General features: G+C 45.2%; 1 protein-coding gene across 3 annotated transcripts in view; it reads right to left on the bottom strand.

Moving 5' to 3' along the window:
- Window positions 1-275: 275 nt before the first annotated feature.
- fam161a (FAM161 centrosomal protein A) overlaps window positions 276-19291 on the bottom strand; it is a 48995-nt gene continuing 29979 nt past the window's right edge. For 2 of the 3 annotated variants that reach the window (XM_078556884.1, XM_078556885.1), the window contains exons 4-7: window positions 13607-13774; window positions 3461-3560; window positions 2478-2647; window positions 276-702 (exon numbers count right to left, since the gene is read on the bottom strand). In XM_078556884.1, the coding sequence (XP_078413010.1) occupies window positions 588-702; window positions 2478-2647; window positions 3461-3560; window positions 13607-13774 (553 nt within the window). In that variant the 3' untranslated portion in view covers window positions 276-587. The remainder of the gene's footprint in view (window positions 703-2477; window positions 2648-3460; window positions 3561-13606; window positions 13775-19291) is intronic. The other variant, XM_078556886.1, reaches the window with a different exon arrangement.

Raw genomic sequence — 19291 nt, 5'->3', positions numbered from 1 at the left:
CTTGGAGCTCATAAGTGCAGTCAACATTTTAATTTTTGCGGTACATGAGGGCTGTGTTGTAATATAGGCTAGCTATTTTAAATGCATACATATTTACCTCTGGAAACTGATGCACTAGTTCATATGATGAGAATACTTTCATTGGCATTTTCAATTGTTACATGCTGAATATTTGGCCAAAATGTTTAGAAAACAGGTTCAACGTTAACACAAGTGTCTGTCTCTGCTAAAATGCAGCATTTAAGTCAAAATGTTTGAAGCATTTTCACAATCAATAAGAAGAGTTAACATTTAATATTAGTTGGATTTCTGCTGTATGGTTGAGAATGCACAACACAAACTTGTCAGACCCTTTATAAAAAGCAATTAATGTTAGTAATAGAAATGAATCAGTTTCATGATTAAGTGTTATGCCATGAATACCAGAATTTACCAGTCTTTGATCATCTTAAAAAAAGTTAATCCTTTAACTTAATAGAAATAGTATCCACCGGGGAAAAAAAGTAAACGTAATTAATATTAAATAAATATTACTTATACAGTCAATCATTTATATCAAATCTTCATATTTCTTTGACTTTTTTTAGTCACTCGGCTTCACATTCTTTGAACTCCTTTTCTTCCATGTCGCTTGATTCCTCAATGTGCTCACTACCATCTTGATCGTTATCAGATTCAAATCCATCAGCTTCTTCTTGAGAACTAAAGAAATAAGTATTAGATCCATACAAATAGCCTCCACTGTTCTAATCTTAGTACTTAAGGGTAACTTAACTTAGCTTAGAAAAGTTTACAATTGAGCAAATTAGACTTTTAGTTATAAGTTGCCAATCTCACCAAATCTTCAATCAAACGTGTTAGCTTGATGAGCTGCAACACATTTCTTTCTTTTCACCTGATTTGTAGGATCCTGAAAATGTGTTTATTTAACTCCTAACATTGAGCAAATAAAAGTAGCAAAATATTTTGTCCATAGAGTATAGTCAAATTTGATGTTAAACATTGTGGATGATATAATAAATTATTCTGCAAGGATAGGTTTACAGCAATAAAAGATACCCTGTCTGTTGGAATTCCATAAAGGTACAATAAAACTAAATGAAATCAAAATTGGTTAATCAAGTTTCACTATAAATCTTAGACACTATTTAGCCCTCATCTTTCCTTATGAAATAAAGGAACACAGAATTAAACCTAACGCTATACAATTTTATCAGGACAGGGGATGAAATTGTAAATTAAGAGCAATAAATGACATTTCCATCCACCAGTGAGGGAGTTAATGGTATCAGCCCATATCTTCTGGTCTCCACATTGTTATGGACTGGACCCCTTGGAAGTTTCAATGCACTGACCTCCGTGGGAATTGCCCGGGAAGTTTGAACTTCTGATGGGCTACTCCCCTCCTCCCGAGACCCTCCAAAAATGTCTCAGACTCTGAGCTAGAGTTGAAGGCTTTTTTAAATTCATTCATGGGATTTGGGCATCGTTGGCTAGGCCAGCATTTAAGGCCATACCCAATTGTCCTTGAGAAGATGGTGGTGGTGAGCTGCGTTCTTGAACTGCTGCAGTCCATGTGGTGTAGGTACACTCACAGTGCTGTTAGTTCTGCAGACTTACCCAAGTAGTTACCCAGGAAATTTTAGACTGGAAAATCTTTGTCTAACTTCTAGGTGACTAACTACAGAACTGGCCTGACCCTCCCCAATCATTCATATTGACCTCCCCGCCCCATCTGACTAGCCCTCCCCGACTAACCCCAGCCCAACTACCTTCCCCACCAACTGAAAAACCCTCCCCACCACTTGACCTGACTTGCCCGACCTGACTACCCCTTCCTGACCCAACTATTCACCAACCCACCTGCCATTTCACCTACCTATAACCTCACACACACCTACCACCCTACTCACTTACCTCACCCACCTAACCATTCACTCATTTACCCACTCACTAACATTCATACTGGATCTTTAAACTTACCATATGGCAGCTAGTTTCATAAAGAGGGGGAGTGTCTTGTCTTCTCCAATGCTACAGCGCTGCCATGGATTTCTCAGATGGACACTGCGTTCCACATTTCTGGAGAAGCTGGGCTCAGACGACCCGGCAAGAAATGCAACGCAGCGTCTAGGAGTGGAAAACTTAGAGCAGAGTGGCAATCAGACGATGATTACCATTTCATGGAAGATCAGGCCATCATGTTTTCACTGCATTTATTTTCTCACAAACAGTGCAAGAAAATTTCTATTGGCAATATTAAAAGGATACCATAATACTCTAAAACAACCCTAGCCACTAGAAGTCTCAACTTATTAAATTAACTAATATTTAAGGAAGCTAGATCCAAAATTCATAATTGCTTGTTAACTGTTGAAATATAACAAGATAAATAAATAGCCTTTCTAAAACTGAATAACTGAAAACCTCGAGCATTAAAAACAAAAGTCAGTCGTCATTGTACAGAAAAGAGTTACCTTTCCTCATTTACACTGTTGCTGTCTTCATTCTTCTCAGGCTCTTCATCACTAGAATGTAAAATGAAGCCTGGAACAGAGTGACCTTTTCTGGAAACAAAATCTTCACTTAATCCCTGCTCTTTTAGTGCTGCAGCGTAATATCTCTCTGCTGCTCTCCTGGCATTCCTCTGAATACAATAACATTTAACAGCTTAGTTCTATTTTCTCTTTAACATTTTACTAAATTGGCTTTTACAACTTCACACTAAGTATTGTACAGTTGGAAGCCAAGATAATATCTGAATAGGATATTAACTATTGAGATATCGGAGCTGCATATTAAATTAGGATGGTAACATGTTTACCGCCTATTTTGAGAGATCCTCTGTACTAGCATTTCATCAACAAGGTAGTCTAAACTCCTACACAGTGTACCGTGATTAAATAAAGTTATGATTAGTCATAACTAATATTATAATTAGTCGTAAAGGGGCTTCAGAAAGTGGAATGCAGTTTATAAATGTTATATACATTCCATGTGTCTTTCACCCTTTAATACTTCTCTCTTGATAAATTTTCACATCTTTTAGCCCTATATCCCTATCCGGGATCTGACTGACAAATGAATCGACCAAGTTTTTATTGCATGTTAAAAGGCTAGCAGCAGTGCACATTATTTGGAATGTTAGCTGCTTTTACATCTATATTTTCCCTGGTCATTTTCAAATATAGAGTCTTGTCCTTATTAATTAAAAAAATACATCTATGCCCAACCTCAACTTCTCATTCACCATTGAAATTCAGAAACCAGTTAGCAAAGTAACATCTCTTTAACACAAGCACAAAAAGATTTTAATTCAAAGAAACAATATGATTCACAAAAACTAATGGCTAATTACCCTTTTGAAATGTGCAGTAAAAAGGCTGAAAATAAATCAGAACAAATGTTAACAATTGTAATGAGGAACACTTACACAGTTCAAACTATTTTAAGAACACACCTGTGTGAGCTCTTCTAACAGCAGAGGCCTCCTGCTTACCCTCTCCTGCATCTTCTCAAGTTCCATAAGGTACTCTTTTGTCCTTTTTCTTTGGTGATTCCTACAAAGACACAATGGGGGTTAAATTGAATCACCATCAAAAATGGGTGCAGGGATTGTAATGCATGTTTAGCCCGCGCTCTTTGATTCAAATGCAGGCAGGATGCCAACTCCATGCTGCCTGCACATTTGCATGATTTGTGAGTGCAGCCAACACTTCCCTGCTATTCATTGCACACGTCAGCAGGGGGCACTTGGTCAAAAAGGTATAAAAAAGGAGAGAGGACCTCCACCCTTGAGAGGAGTGGGGTCAGAAGGCAGTGGCAAGAGATAGTGGAGGAAGGCAATGTCAGGAGAGTGGCCCCAAGGACCTGGATACAGTGAAGGATGAAGTTTAATGATCTCCTACAAGTTGTCCATGTCAGTGAGTGCATCTTCAAATGCCATATCATACCAACTACACCACTGGCCTCATTCCTTGCTCAATTCAGTACATACCCATCGCTCACTTACCAATAATCTCTATCAATCAATACTCATACCTAATATTCATATGCTTTACATGACCCTCACACACTGGCACCTATTCAACCATAACCGCCAGATCACCTTTTTTTTATTATTCATTCGCGGGATGTAGGCGTCGCTGGCTAGGCCAGCATTTATTGCCATCCCTAGTTGCCCTTGAGGTGGTGGTGGTGAGCTGCTTTCTTGAACCGCTGTAGTCCATGTGGTGTAGGTACACCCACAGTGCTGCTAGGGAGTTAGTTCCAAGATTTTAACCTAAATATATTGCATGACACTCACTGACACACTTCCCTCTTCCTGAACAAGGTGGTACACAATGTGGGAAGCAGGAATTAACAGAAAGGGGAGCGACACGTCTGCATGTTTAAAACTCCGTGGAGGAGATAGTAAAATAAAAGCAAAATACTGCGGATGCTGGAAATCTGAAATAAAAGCCAAAAGATGCTGGAAAAACTCACCAGGTCTGGCAGCATCTGTGGAGAGAGAAACAGCGTTAACGTTTTGAGTCCGTGTGACTCTTCTTCAGAGCTCTGAATATAAATAGTAAAAGTGTGATAAAAGGAGGACCAGGGCTGATTAGGGACCAAGGAGGGGATTTACACATAGAGCATGGCTGAGGTATTAAATTAATACTTTGCATCTGTTTTTAACCAAGGAAGATGATGTAATCCAGTTCATGATGAGAGAGGAGGTAAATCAAACACATAAAGGGTTTAAAATTGATAAGGAGGTGGTATTGGATAGGTTGTCTATACTGAAAGTTGATAAGGCACCAGGATGAATTCCATCAAAGGATACTGAAAGAAGTGAGGGTGGAAATTGCGGAGGCACTGGCCATAATTTTCAAATCTTTGTACTCAGGGGTGGTGCCAGAGGAAGAATTGTAAATGTTACACCCTTGTTCAAAAGAGGGTGTAAAGATAAGCCCAGCAACTACAGGCCAGTCAGTTTAATCTCAGTGGTGGGAAAGCTTCCAGAAATGATAACTCGAGACAAAATTAATAGTCACTTGGGCAAAAGTGGGTTAACTAAGGAAAGCCAACATGGATTTGTTAGGGATAAATTGTGTTTAACTAACTTGCTTGGGTTTTTTAAGGAGGTAACAGAGAGGGTTAATGAAGGTGATGCTTTTGATGTGGTGTACATGGACTTCCAAAAGAAATCAGCGAACATGAGTGAAGTTAAAGCTCATAAGTCCTCCTTACAATCTGCAAAGTCCTTCTTACTGACATCTAGGGGCTAATGCTAAAATTGGGAGGGCTGCCTCACAGACTAGTCAAGCAACAGCCTGACATAGTCATACTCACAGAATCATACCCTACAGGCAATGTCCCAGACACCGCCATCACCATTCCTGGGTATGTCCTGGACAGATACAGCAGAGGTGGCAGTAGAGATATAAAGCCGGGAGAGAATTGCCCTGGGAGTCCTCAACATAGACTCCAGACCACATGAAGTCTCATGGCATCAGGCTAAATATGGGCAAGGAAACCTCCTGCTAATTACCACATGCTGTTCCCCCCCTCAGCTGAAGAATCAGTACTCCTGCATGTTGAACACCACTTGGAGGAAGCACTGAGGGTGGCAAGGGCACAGAATGTACTATGAGTGGGGGACTTCATTATCCAACAGCAAGAGTGGCTCAGTAACACCACCACAGACCGAGCAGGTTAAGTCCTAAATGACATAGCTGCTAGTCTGGGTCTGTGGCAGGTGGTGAGGGAAACAAGCTAGAAAATATACTTGACCTCATCCTCACCAACCTGTCTGCCACAGATGCATCTGTCCATGACAGTATCTGTAGGAGTGACCATCACAACGCCCTTGTGAAGATAAAGTCCCATCTTCACATTGATGATAATACCCTCCATCATGTTGTGTGGCACCACCACCGTGCTAAATGGGATAGATTTTGAACAGATCTAAACTGGGCAGCCATGAGGTGCTGTGGGCCATCAGCAGCTGCAGAATTGTACTCAAACACAACCTGTAACCTCATGGCCTGGCACATCCTGCACTCTACCAGGGGATCAACCTTCGTTCAATGAAGAGTGCAGGAGGGCATGCCAGGACCAGCATCAGACATATCTAAAAATGAAGTCATCCTGGTAAACTCAAAACGGGATTACTTGCATGCCAAACAACATAAACAGCAGGCGTTAGACAGGGCTAAGCGATTCCACAACAATGGATCAGATCTAAGATCTGGAGTCCTGCCACATTCAGCCGTGAATGGTGGTGGACAATTAAGCAACTCACTGGAGGAGGAGGCTCCACAAATATTCCCAAACTCAATGGTGGGGGAGCCCAGCACATCAGTACAAAAGATAAGGCCGAAGCATTTGCAACAATCTTCAGTCAGTGGATGACCCATCTTGGCCTCTTCCGGAGGTCCCCAGCATCACAGATGCCAGTCTTCAGCCAATTCAATTCGCTCCATGTGATATCAAGAAACGGCTGAAGGCATTGGATACTGCAAAGACTATAGGCCCTGACAATATTCCGGCAATAGCACTGAAGACTTGTGCTCCAGAAGTAGCCGCACCCCTCTAGCCAAGCAGTTCCAGTATAGCTACAACACGTGCATCTACCCAGCAATGTGGAAAACCTTCCAGGTATGTCCTGTACACAAAGCAGGACAAATCCAACCTGGCCAATTATTGCCCCATCAGTCTACTCTCCATCATCAGTAATGTGATGGAAGGAGTCATCAACAATGCCATCAAGCGGCACTTGCTTAGCAATAACCTGCTCACTGATGTTCAGTTTGGGTTTTGCCAAGGCCACTCAGCCCCTGACCTCATTACAGCCTTGGTTCAAACATGGACAAAAGAGCTGAACTCCCGAGGTGAGGTGAGAGTGACTGCCCTTGACATCAAGACAGCATTTGACCGAGTGCGGCATCAAGGAGTCCTAGCAAAACTGGAGTCAATGGGAATCAGGGGGAAAACTCTCCGCTGGTTGGAGTCATACCTGGCACAAAGGAAGATGGCTGAGGTTGTTGGAGGTCAATCATCACAGTTCCAGGACTTCACTGCAGGAGTTCCTCAGGGTAGTGTCCTAGGCCCAACCATCTTCAGCTGCTTCATCAATGACCTTCCTTCCTCGTTAGGTCAGAAGTGGGGATGTTTGCTGATGATTGCACAAAGTTCAGCATCATTCGCGATTCCTGAAATACTGAAGCAGTCCATGTCTAAATGCAGCAAGACCTGAACAATATCCAGACTTGGGCTGACAAGTAGCAAGTAAAATTTGCGCCGCACAAGTGCCAGGCAATGGATCATCTCCAACAAGAGAGAATCTAACCATCGTCCCTTGACATTCAATAGCATTACCATCGTTGAATCCCCCACTATCAACATCCTGGGGCTTACCATTGACCAGAAACTGAACTGGGCTAGCTATATAAATACTCTGGCTACAAGAGCAGAGGCTAGGAATCCTACAGCAAGTAACTCACCTTCTGACTCCCCAAACCCTGTCCACCATCCTACAAGGCACAAGTCAGGAGTGTGGTGGAATACTCTCCACTTGCATGGATTATTTTAGCTTCAACAACACTCAAGAAGCTTGACATCATCTAGCACAAAGCAACCCACTTGATTGGCACCCCATCCACAAACATTCACTCCCTCCACCACTGATGCACAGTGGTGCACTGCGGGAATTCACCAAGGCTCCTTAGACAGCACCTTCCAAACCCACAACCACTACCATCTGGAAGGACAAGGGCAACGGACACATGGTAATGCTACCACCGAGAAGTTTCCCTCCAAGTCACTCAGCACCCTGACTTGGAAATATATCGGTGTCATTGCAAGGATCCTCCACAGTACTCTCCTGCTAGTAGCTGAAGAGCTGAAGAAAATGCAGTTTTCAGCCCCATTGAGTGGCACCATAAACACGATCTTCATTTCAAGCATATCCTAGAAAATGCAAGGAACAGCACCAACTGATGTACATGGCCTTTTCTGACCTCACAAAAACCTTTGACTCTGTCAATAGTGAAGGCTTATGGAGTATCCTCCTCAAATTTGGCTGCCCCAGAAATTTGTCGCCATCTGCCGCCTACTCCATAATTGTATGCAAGCTGTAATCCTCAACAACAGAATCACTGCAGACCCTATTTCAATGGAGGCTGGAGTCAAACAAGACTGTCATTGCACCAACCCTCTCCTCCATCTTCCTTGCTGCAAAAACTACACCTCACCTCCAGCAAACTAGGCATGGAGATAATTTACAGAACAGATGGGAAACAGTTCAATCTACATCGCCTTCAATTCAAAACCAAAATCACTCCAACTTCAGCCGCTGAGCTCTAGTAGGCTGATAACGCTTGTGTGTACTCAGAAACTGAGGTCCAGGTCATTGTCGACTCTCCTCCAAAGCATATGAGAAAATGGGGTTTTCACTAAACATCCAGAAAACTAAGGTCTTCTTCCAGCCAACTCCCACAGCACAACACTTCTACCTATTGATAAAGAGCAACAGCGACATCCTGGAAAATGTGGACCATTTTCCATATCTTAGGTTCATCCTCTCGACAAAGGCAGACGTAGAAATTCATCATCGCCTCCAATGTGTTGGCTCAGCCTTCAGACGACTGAGAAGAGTACTTGAGGACCAGGATCACAAACCCATGACTAAGTCATTGGTTATCGGGCATCAGTAATCCCTTCGCTCCTATTAGGAGACTTGGACAATCTACAGCAGGCACCTCAAAGCACTGGAGAAGTACCACCAGTAATGCCATCACAAGATCCTCCAAATCTGGTGGCAAGAAAGACAGTCCAACAGCAGCTGCCTTTCCCAAGCCAACCTTCCCAGCATCTAGGCGCTAGTCATTCAAAACCATCTCTGCTGGGCAGGGTATGCCTGACACCAGACTCCGGAAACAATTGCTCTACTTGAAACTCTGTTGTGGCAAGAGACTCCTAGAGGACAATGAAAATGTTTTAGGGATGCCCTCAAAGCATTCCCAAAGATTTCAAATATCCTCACCAACTCATCGAAGTCTCTGGCTTGTGACTGACCAAAATGGAGAAGGTTCATTCGGGAAGGCACCGAACACATCAAGAGACTTCTTTGGGAACACGCAGAGGTGGAGAGTGAGCACACAAACCTCCAACCAACTTAGCTACCTGACCCTTCAAGCACCACCTGCCCCACATGTTTCAGAGTCTGTAAATCATACATTGGACTTATCATCCTTCTCAGAACTCACTGAACTGGAGTGGAACCAAGTCACCCTTGATCCCAAGAGACTGGCTAAGAAGGGAAACAACTCTTACTTCTTTACAAATATGGCATTCGCGCACTTCCTCGAAACCATTCTGGTGGTTTAAAAGACCTTGAAGTACCCCAAAACAGGTGTTTCAGAGACCCAGCAAGCCACTCACTCAGTTGTACCAAGCCACTATAAAAAAGTCAAAAAAGAATAAAACCAGACGGACCATCTGGCATCATCCTAGGCATTGGAAATGACAACAGCACACGATGCCCAGCTGACTCTGCAAAGACCTCTTTATTAACATTTGGGGGCTTGTGCCCGAATTGGGTGAGCTGTCCTACAGACTAGTCAAGCAACAGCCTGACATTGTGAGTATGACTATGTCCCAGACACCGCCATCACCATCCCTGAGTATGCCCTAGGTGGGGGACATCAATGCCCATCACCAAGAGTGGCTCAGTAGCACCAATACTGAATGAACTGGCCAAGTCCTGAAGGAATATCTACCAGACTGGGTCTGCAGCAGGTGGTGAGGGAATTTACCTCACCAATTTACCTGTGGTAGATGCATCTGCCCATGACAGTGTTGATAGGAGTGACCACAGCACAGTCCTTGCAGAGACAAAGACTCGTCTTCACACCGAAGATCCTGTCCATCATGTTGTGTGGCACTATCACTGTGCTAAATGGGATACATTCAGAACAGATCTAGCGGCACAAAACTAGGCATTCATGAGGAGCTTTGGACCATCAGCAGCAGCAGAATTATATTCAACCATAATCTGTAACCTCAAGGCTAGCATTATTCCCTTACTTTACCACTGCCATCATGTCAGAGGATCAACCTTGGTTCATGGAGTGCAGGAGAGCATGCCAGGAGCAGCACCTGGCATACCTAAAAAATGAGGAGTCAACCTGGCGAAGCTATAACACAGGACTACATGCATGTTCAAAAGCAGAAACAGCATGCTATAAACAGATGTAAATGATCTCACAACCAATGGATCAGTTCAAAAGCTCTGTAGTCCTGCAATATCCAGTCATGAATGATATTAGACAATTAAACAACTAACCAGAGGAGATGGTTCCACAAATATGCTCATATTTAATGATGGGGGAGCCCAGGAAACCAGTGCAAAAGACAAGGCTGACGCATTTGCAACCTATTCAGCCAGAAGTGCTCAGTGGATGATCCATCTCAGCCTCCTCCTGAGGTCCTCAGTATCAAAGATGCCAGCCTTCAGCCAATCCAATTCACTCCACCTGATTTCAATAAATGGCTGAAGGCACTGGGTACTGCAAAGGCTATGAGCCCTGACAACATCCAGGCAGTAGTACTGAAGATTTATGCTCCAGAACTAGCCGCAGCCCAGTTCCAGTACAGTTAGAACATTGGAAAATTGTCCAGGTGTGTCCTGTCTATAAAAGGAGGACAAATCTAATCTGACCAATTACTACCTCCTAATCAGTGTACTCTCAACCATCAGAAAAGTGATGGAAGGTGCTGTTGACAGTGCTATCAAATGGCATTTACCAGCAATAACTTGCTCACTGATGCTCAGTTTGGGTTCCACCAGGGCCACTTATCCCCTGACCTCATTAATACCTTATTGCTAAATAAGGACAAAAGAGCTGAACCCAGGAGGTAAGGTGAGAGTGACAGTCCTTGGCATCAAGGCAGCATCTTACCGAGTGTGACATCAAGAAGACTAGCAAAATTTAAATCAATGGGAATTGGGGAAAAACTCTTCACTGGTTGGAGTCAGACTGAGCAAAAAATGGTTGCGCTTGTTATAGGCCAACCATCTCAGCCACAGGACATTGAGGCAGGTGTTCCTCAGGGTGGTATCCTAGGCCCAACCACATTTAGCTGCTTCATCAATGACCTTCCTTCCATCATAAGGTCAGAAGTGGGGATGTTTTTTGATGATTGCAGAGTGTTCAGTACCGTCTTGACTCCTCAGATATTGAAGCAGTCCATTCCCACATGCAGCAAGACCTGGACAACATTCAAGCTTGGGCTGATAGGTGGGAAGTAACATTCACACCACACAACAAGAGAGAATCTAATCATCTCCCCATGACATTCAACTGCATTACCTCACTGAATCACCCACCATTAACCAGAAACTTAATTGGGCTAGCTATATAAATACTGTGGCTACAAGAACAGGTCAGAGGCTGGGAATTCTGCGGTGAGCAACTCACCTCCTGACTCCCCAAAGCCTGTCCACCACTTACAAGGCACAATTCAGGAATGTGATGGAATACTTCATGGAATACTCTCAACTTGCTTGGATGAGTCAGCCTCCAATAACACTCGGAGTTCAACACAATCTAGGACAATGCAGCTTGCTTGATCAGCACCCCATCAATCACCTTAAACATCCACTCCCTCCCACTGATGCTCAGTGGCAGCTGTGTGCCATATACAAGGTGCACGCAGCAAATCAACAAGGGTCCTTCAGCAGCATCTTCCAAACCTACAATCTCTACCACCTAGAAGGACAAGGGCAGCAGATGCATGGGAGCACCACAACCTGCAATCTCCCTTCCAAGCCACACACCGTCCTGCCTTGGAACGATACTGCTGTTCCTTCTGTGGCTATGACTGTGACTGTGTCACTGAGTCAAAATCCTGGAACCCCCTTCCTAACAGCACTGTGGGCGTACCTGCACCAGATGCACTGCAGCGGTTCAAGAAGGTGGCTCACCACTACCTACTCAAGGGCAATTAGGGATGAGCAACAAATGCTGGCCTTGCTGGCAACATTCACCTCCCATGAAAGAATTTTAAAAATTGTGCGCGGCAGCTGTAGGACCATGATGCAGAGCAGTATTCTGCAACAGAATAGACCAGGGCCACCTTTGAGGCTTGAAGTATTCTGGCTGTACTTCCCCATGACATTCCAGCGAGTTTCCGGACCATGTTCACCCTAGTTTATTACTTTCTAATTGATGTTGATGAGATGAGGCTGATGGGTAAGGTTCTCTTCCAGGTGATATCCATGTATTTTGGATGAGGTCATGGATCACCATAGAAAGAAACATTGTTCAGGTGGAATATAACAGTCTTCTCTGGATTGGAGAGGAGGCATCAGGTCCGGAAATAGCATTCCAGTAGGTTTAAGTTGCTTGTTACCATCCAACTTGCTTTCTTCAGTGTTGAAACCTGCGTAGGCAGTGCTATGTTGTTTGTATAGACAAACATCTGGGATTTGGAAAATACGCGCTGTATAAATGTTGAAAAAGGCCAATGAGAGCGCTAACCTGCGGCAGACCATTGAGCGTCCATGTTCAGCTGGTTTTGTCATTAATGTCATGAATGCATAACCTATGCTCGTTAGTGTGTTGATAAACCAAAGAGTTTTTCAGCAACGAATGATTGTTGAAAGGTTCAGTAGCAGGCCTTCGAACCAGGTTGTGCTGTATGCTGATGACAAGTCTTTGAAGGCAGGTCCAGCCTTCAGCTGCTTCTAGGCCCCTGTCTCAATGCTGGTAGTAAATGCAAGGACCTGGTCAGAGTAACTTCTTCCATCTTTGAAGCCTGTCTGCTTGTTTGGAAGGACGGCTTCTCAAACCAATTTAATCTGTTTAAGGACATACTGTTCAGCCATCTTGTAGACCATAGGTGATGGCACAATAAGTAACTTTTGGAATCATAGGCTGGTTTTCCTAGCTTTAAAATGACAATGACTTTGGAATGGTGCCAAATCTTGGAATTATATGTGTCAAGGATTTTGGAGGTGAATTTGGAAGTCACATCGGTCAATTTGGGTCCTAGTTCTTGACGATTTCTGGATAGATATCATTGATCCCAGGAGCTTTTCCAAACTTGGTGGCTGTCAGCACTGTGTCCAGCCCTTCAGTGGTGAAGGCAACTGAAAAGGTGACATGTGGAATAGCTACATGGAGAGAGCTTAAGCAGCAGCAAGACAATCCAGTGAATACTGCCATCCTCAAACAACAATGTCATGCTGGTCTTAGAATAGCAAAAGATTGCTGGCAGGGTTTCATGTCACTCAGACCCATATAGAGCAACAATACTCGTTACGGATTCTCTGGACAAAGGCAGATTAGCACAATGGTGAGAAATAACTTAAAACCTGGATTTCAAGACTTCAAGCAGAAACCCTGAAATTTGTTTTGCTGGCTTGGTGTCACCTCACTGCCTCGACATGAGGCACCAAAGGACAGTGCATTGTGGCCTGCCTCCTAACCAACTCAAAGTCAACAACTATCCCAAAAACAAACACAAAGCATAGTGAGATAATTCATTATACAGTGTGGGCACACAAACGCTGGTCCAAAAATAAGGATATCACACATGCTATTGATAAAAAACACACCTGTATTGTTTTAGTTTTGATCTCGACACTTCAGCCAGGCTCTGGTGTGGATCATTGGCCTGGGCACGGGTAGATATGAATTTTTTCAATTTTCTCTCCCTCAGTTTCTGCTCTCGTTTACAGTTTGCTTCCTGTTCTTCTTTCTTCTTTTTCTCTTCTAGAGACTTCCTATAGAATGCGAAAGTATGAAATTTAGTATAGTTAGCTACAGAAATGTTTAACAAATTAGAAATTGTCTTTTGGTAGTACAGAACTTGAGTATCGCTGAAAAAAGACACTTGTTGAAGCTTTTCGTCTTGCATTCATCAGGGCAATCACAAGAATACCAAATGTAAAGGGAACAACAATTTATACTTGATGAGAGAGTGCTGATTGGTTGGCAAGTGGACTCTGATTGGTAGAGGTGTTGCCATTGAGAATGCATCAGTTAACTGATGACTGACAGTTAACTGCCAAGCTTTATTTAAGTTCAAACCAAGGCAGGTTGACTCTGGTCAAGGCATTGCCCTGGGAATGAACCAGAGAATGGCTATCGCCTATTTTGCTCAGTTGAAACAGGCACAATATTTATTCAGCGATACTCAAATTAGAAATTGTTAAGAATTAAAAGTTTGAAATTGGAAAATTCTCATATTGGCAGCATTTGAAAACTTTAGGTCTACTTCAAAATAGGTATAACATCCATAGCATTTCACTCATTTTTTAATGTTGTTGTATATGTCCGAAAATAATTTTTGGTTTAGGGATCGAATTTTAAATGCAGATAAACAGAAAACTTGGTTGAAAAACTGGTAAACAGACCTGGGATAATTACAGTTCAAAGGATAACCTGTGTCCATTTAATAAGATGAAACCCCTTTGACAAAGTTGCTTTCACAGCCATATTTCCTTCCTCAGTGACTGTCTCCATCTCTGACTTACCCCACGTGGATTCCAACTGAAGTCCTATCCCTCATGTTTCGAACCAACCCAGGATTACAGGTATCTCCGGGACATACAACGTTCCTCGGACTGCTGTTCCTGCCGCATCCTGAGATCCACACTCAGCACCATGCTCCGCCATATGAACACACTTGACCTCTCCCTCCAGTAGCACCGACTCACCCTATCTCAAAGCTGTCCTTGTCCCCAGTTTTATTTTATTCTTTGCCTCATCCGCGCCTTAATAAGAAACTTTGTCTCTTCCTTTCAGGTGCTAAGGAACGCAAGCTCCAACAACTTATTGATACCAACGCCCATCCAGGACTCTCCACCCCTTCCCGTCCCTCTGACCCCATCCCGTCTTCTAATCCTAGCCCTTGCCATGTGTTCACCATACCCTCTGACCTTCCGCTCTCTGATGCTGAATGTTCAGTGCTCAGCAAAGGACTCAGTTTCATACCCTTACGACCTCACCTGAATAAATTCCGGGCTCAGCACGATGCTGAACTCTTCTTCCGCTGTTTTGTCTCTGTGCTCACTTCTTTGTGCAGGAGTCCTCCCCCTGTTCAACGGATCCTTTCACCCGCCTCCAGTATTCTCCCTCCACCTGGACCCCTCCCTCTGGCCTCTTATCTGCTCTTGATCTTTTCATTGAGAACTGTCAGCGTGACGTCGGCCGTCTTAATTTCTCTGCTCCTCTCACCCACTCTAACCTATCTCCTGAACTTGCCGCACTCCGTTCTCTTAGGTCCGACCCTGACTTTGTTATCAAACCTATCAACAAGAGTGGTGCTGTTGTCTGGCATACTGACCTCTACCTCGCAGAGGCAGAGTGCCAACTCTCAAACGCTTCCTCCTACCACCCCCTGGACTGTGACCCCACCACTGAACATCCGCCATTGTTTCCAGGACTGCACCTACCTCATCTCCTCTGGAGATCTTCCCTCCATAGCTTCCAACCTCATAGTCTCCCAACCCTGGACTGCCCGCTTCTACCTCCTCCCCAAAGTTCACAAACAGGATTGTCCCGGTAGACCGATTGTGTCAGCCTGTTCCTGCCCCACGGAACTCATTTCTTCCTATCTTGACTCCGTTCTCTCTCACCTTGTCCAATCTGTTCCCACCTACATCCACGATTCCTCTGATGCCCTACGTCATATCAAAAATTTCCAGTTCCCTGGCCCTAAACGCCTCCTCTTCACCATGGACGTCCAATCCCTCTGCACGTCCATTCCCCACCAGGAGGGTCTTAGGGCTCTCCGCTTCTTCCTTGAACAGAGGCCCGAACAATCCCCATCCACCACCACTCTCCTTTGTCTGGCTGAACTTGTTCTCTCATTTAACAATTTCTCCTTAAACTTGTCTCACTTCCTCCAAATAAAAGGTGTGGCTATGGGTACCCACATGGGCCCCAGTTATGCCTGTCTTTTTATGGGGTATGTGGAACATTCCTTGATCCAGTCTTAATCAAATTTAACCAAAAAATTGAGGGAGGAGTCTGTTAATTGGATTTCCTGGCTGTGGGAAAAAAACTTCCAAGAAATGAAACTCTGATTGGTTGCTAGAGAAACGGAAGCTAATTGGAAGATCAGGTTTCAGCTTGTGGTCAGAATAGGAGCGTGGCTGTGAAGCAGTGTGTGAAAGCCAGCTGAAAGGACTGAAATCTAAAAAAACTGTGACAGCCATCCAGGCATGCTGAAGAGCTGAGTGGCTTTTACCAGGCTGACCATACTGTATACCAGTCAGATGAGTAGTCAGATGAAGGTGACTCTGGGAAAGTTACGCCATCAGGACTGTCATGATCTGAGTGAAGGAGGTTCCGCAGAAGTGTGCCTTGTTGATGATAATTGTATCTGTGGAACTCAGATGGAGTAAAGAGGTTGTTGGAAGCTACTAAAGGATCAGATCCTGCATAACGAAGAGTGGTTGAACTCTATCAGAGGAAGATAAAGTTGTGAGACACATTGGGACTACACATGGTGCCACTTGTGCGCTAAGAATGCTGTTTAAGAAATATGAGAGACTTATCAGCCGGAATTTTCCATCCCTGTTGGCATCAGGCGGGCATGAGCGAACAAGATGATGGGAAGGCCAAAACTTGATTTTACACAGTCGTGAAACCAGTTTGCGATTGTCCACTCTGCATGTCAATGGCGGGCTGCCTTTCCTGGCACCACACATCAGGAACGTCATTTTAATACATCTGCATCTAATTACAAGCCCTGCTTGCTAGAATCATCCCATCTCAAATTTACCGCCCACGTCAGCAGGGAAACACGCTGGCTCAGAACACATCTTGACAAGTCTGAGGTGCAGAAGTAGGGGCTTACCATTAGGGCCTTGCTCACAACGTTGACATCTGAGGGTGGGGGTGGGAAGGAGGTTGGGGGGTGGTGGGGGGAGATCCGAGGGGAAGGAAAGGAGGTCAGAGGGGGGAAGGAGTAAGGGTGGAGGAAGGAGTTAAGGAGGAGGAAGGAGTTAGGGGGTGTCCAAGTGAACATGCAAGGATGGGGTCTGTGGAATTGATGACTGCCTCCTGGGGAGTGAAATGAGGGTGGGTGTGGTAGGAGGGAATGGTGAGAATGAAAGAGGGCAGGGTGAGTTGGTAGGGTGTGAGGGCGAGGGTGCAACAGAAGTGGTAAAAGGGACAGCGAGGGTGGTTGATGGCGCCTCTGAGACAGACACGGTCCCTAGGAGTGAGAAGGAGAAGGTCGAGGAGGTAAATGTGGATAGGTGTGGGAGTCTCAGGAAGATATGAAACGTGCACGTTCACCTGGACATCCTGGAAAGAAAAGGCTTCTGGCTGGTAGGTGGCAGTGGGGAGGTGGAAGGTGATGCTGGGGGGGTCAACAGTGATGGTGGAAAGGACATGTGTGATTGGGGGAGGGGAAAGGACAGGGGAAGCTAAAGACATACTTCACAACAACCATCTTGTAAAAGTGAAAGGAGCCTCATGTTCGGTGGGCACTGGTGCGGCATGGGAGTGCGATCAGTGGGTGAGGGGAGATGCAGGCCAGCTCAGATGGACAACTGAAAGAGAACATTGAAATGCTTGAGACACTGAGATGCGTGTGATGGAAGAAGGCTCTGTATGCATAGGGGAATGCTTGTATGGGGCTCAAAAAGGCCCTGCCACAGGTACACTTCTCCCTCCAGATTCACCCATGGGCCAGCTGCATGCAGCTGCACTGCCACTAGGCGGGGGCGAGGGATGCAGGAGGAGGACTCACAAAGCCTGTAAATGAAGTTGAAAGACGCCACTGCACCTTATTCAGTGAAAGTGAATATATTTTCAGATTATAAAGTGACAAAAAGTGTTCACTTGTGAAACCACTTGTGATCAGAAATTCTTAACTTTTCTAGGCCTAACACTTCTTCTAGGTGCTGCCCTGACAGCTGCAGCAAGGGTGGAGACAGCCTGTGCAATGTTTAATCCTGTTGCCTCTGATGACTTTGGAGTGGATTATCTGGAGAGCCAAGGCCTTGAGGGCCCTGACTTGCTTTGGCTGTCCTTCTGTGGGTCAGCTGCTTCCTCTGCTGTGACAGAGGGCGAGGTTAAGGGGGTCAGAGGCATAGGGGACTCGGAGAGAAAGGACAGCCTCTGAGATTCCTGAGTGGATGACCCAGGGGTGTCCAGCTGCTGCTCGTCCTTCCTTCGGGTGCCCGAGGACCCTGGCCTGATTCCTTGAATGGGAGGAGCAGCTGGGGAGATGTCGAGATGTGTCTCCTCCCATTTCCCTCTTGTGTTGCCACTGCAGGAACTCATCCATGGCTACCGTGATGGAGTGCAGGTTGGCATGCATCTCCGCATTCTGCTGGACCAGGGTCTCATGGCGTCCACCATCCTTCCCATGGGTACCTCCATGGGCGCACATGTGGGCATCACTTCAGAGAGCAGGCAGATGCATTCCTCCAACTCGTGAGTCACTCTGTTGAGGGCTTCCCATAGCCCTGTGTTATGTTCCCCTGCCTTCTGCTAACTCTCCACGATGAGTTGGAAGGCTGAATCCAGAGGCTCATCATCTGACTCGGATCTCACAGATGCCTCTTCCTCGGCAGCCTGCCAAATGTCGGGGAGCTCAGTTGAACCTGCCTCCTCCTGCTGCAGACACGTGTCCATGTGGTGACCACCAGATTGTGAACCCGAGCCTGCTCTAGATCTAGGTCCAACAGAGGTGTGATTCTCTGCACTGGTAGAGGGTGTGGGTAAGAGCTGCAATGGATATTCCAGGCTGCTTATTTCCAGCTCTTCAATGGAGGAAGTGTCCTCTTCACTGGAGTGTGGACCTGGATAGAGCTGAGGGACTGGCTGGCTGAGGGTGTCGGTCACTTGGCAGAGCTCCCTGTGAACCAAAGTAGAGATAATTAGTGCATAGCAGCAGAGTCAAAAGCAGGAGAGAGAGAGCACTTACAGTTGCATTGAGAGAAGAATGATGTGGTGCAGGATCCTCACCTGGATGTTTGCCACTGACCTCACACTCGCCACAGGCATAGTCCACGTCCTCACCTGTCAGCGTGACGGCACGCTCCTCAAAGTGAAGGGCCTAACATGGGCCAATCCAACCCCGGTCTGGGACCTCTCCCTGCTGTTGTGAGCCAGCTTCTCCTGCATGAAAACAGATGGAGTGTAAGCAGGACACTTAGCTCTGCATGGAATGTTTGTGTGGTGAGTGGAGCCATGGACAGGATGAGGACGTAAGCTCCAGAGGACATGAGCCTGATGGAGATGTGAGGATGTGTGAGAGAGTTATTGGAGTTGTGCCT

Source organism: Cetorhinus maximus, chromosome 14 (genome assembly GCF_964194155.1).
Source record: "Cetorhinus maximus chromosome 14, sCetMax3.hap1.1, whole genome shotgun sequence".
NCBI classification, from domain to species: domain Eukaryota; kingdom Metazoa; phylum Chordata; class Chondrichthyes; order Lamniformes; family Cetorhinidae; genus Cetorhinus; species Cetorhinus maximus.
This window is presented reverse-complemented; position numbering and strand designations above follow the sequence as displayed.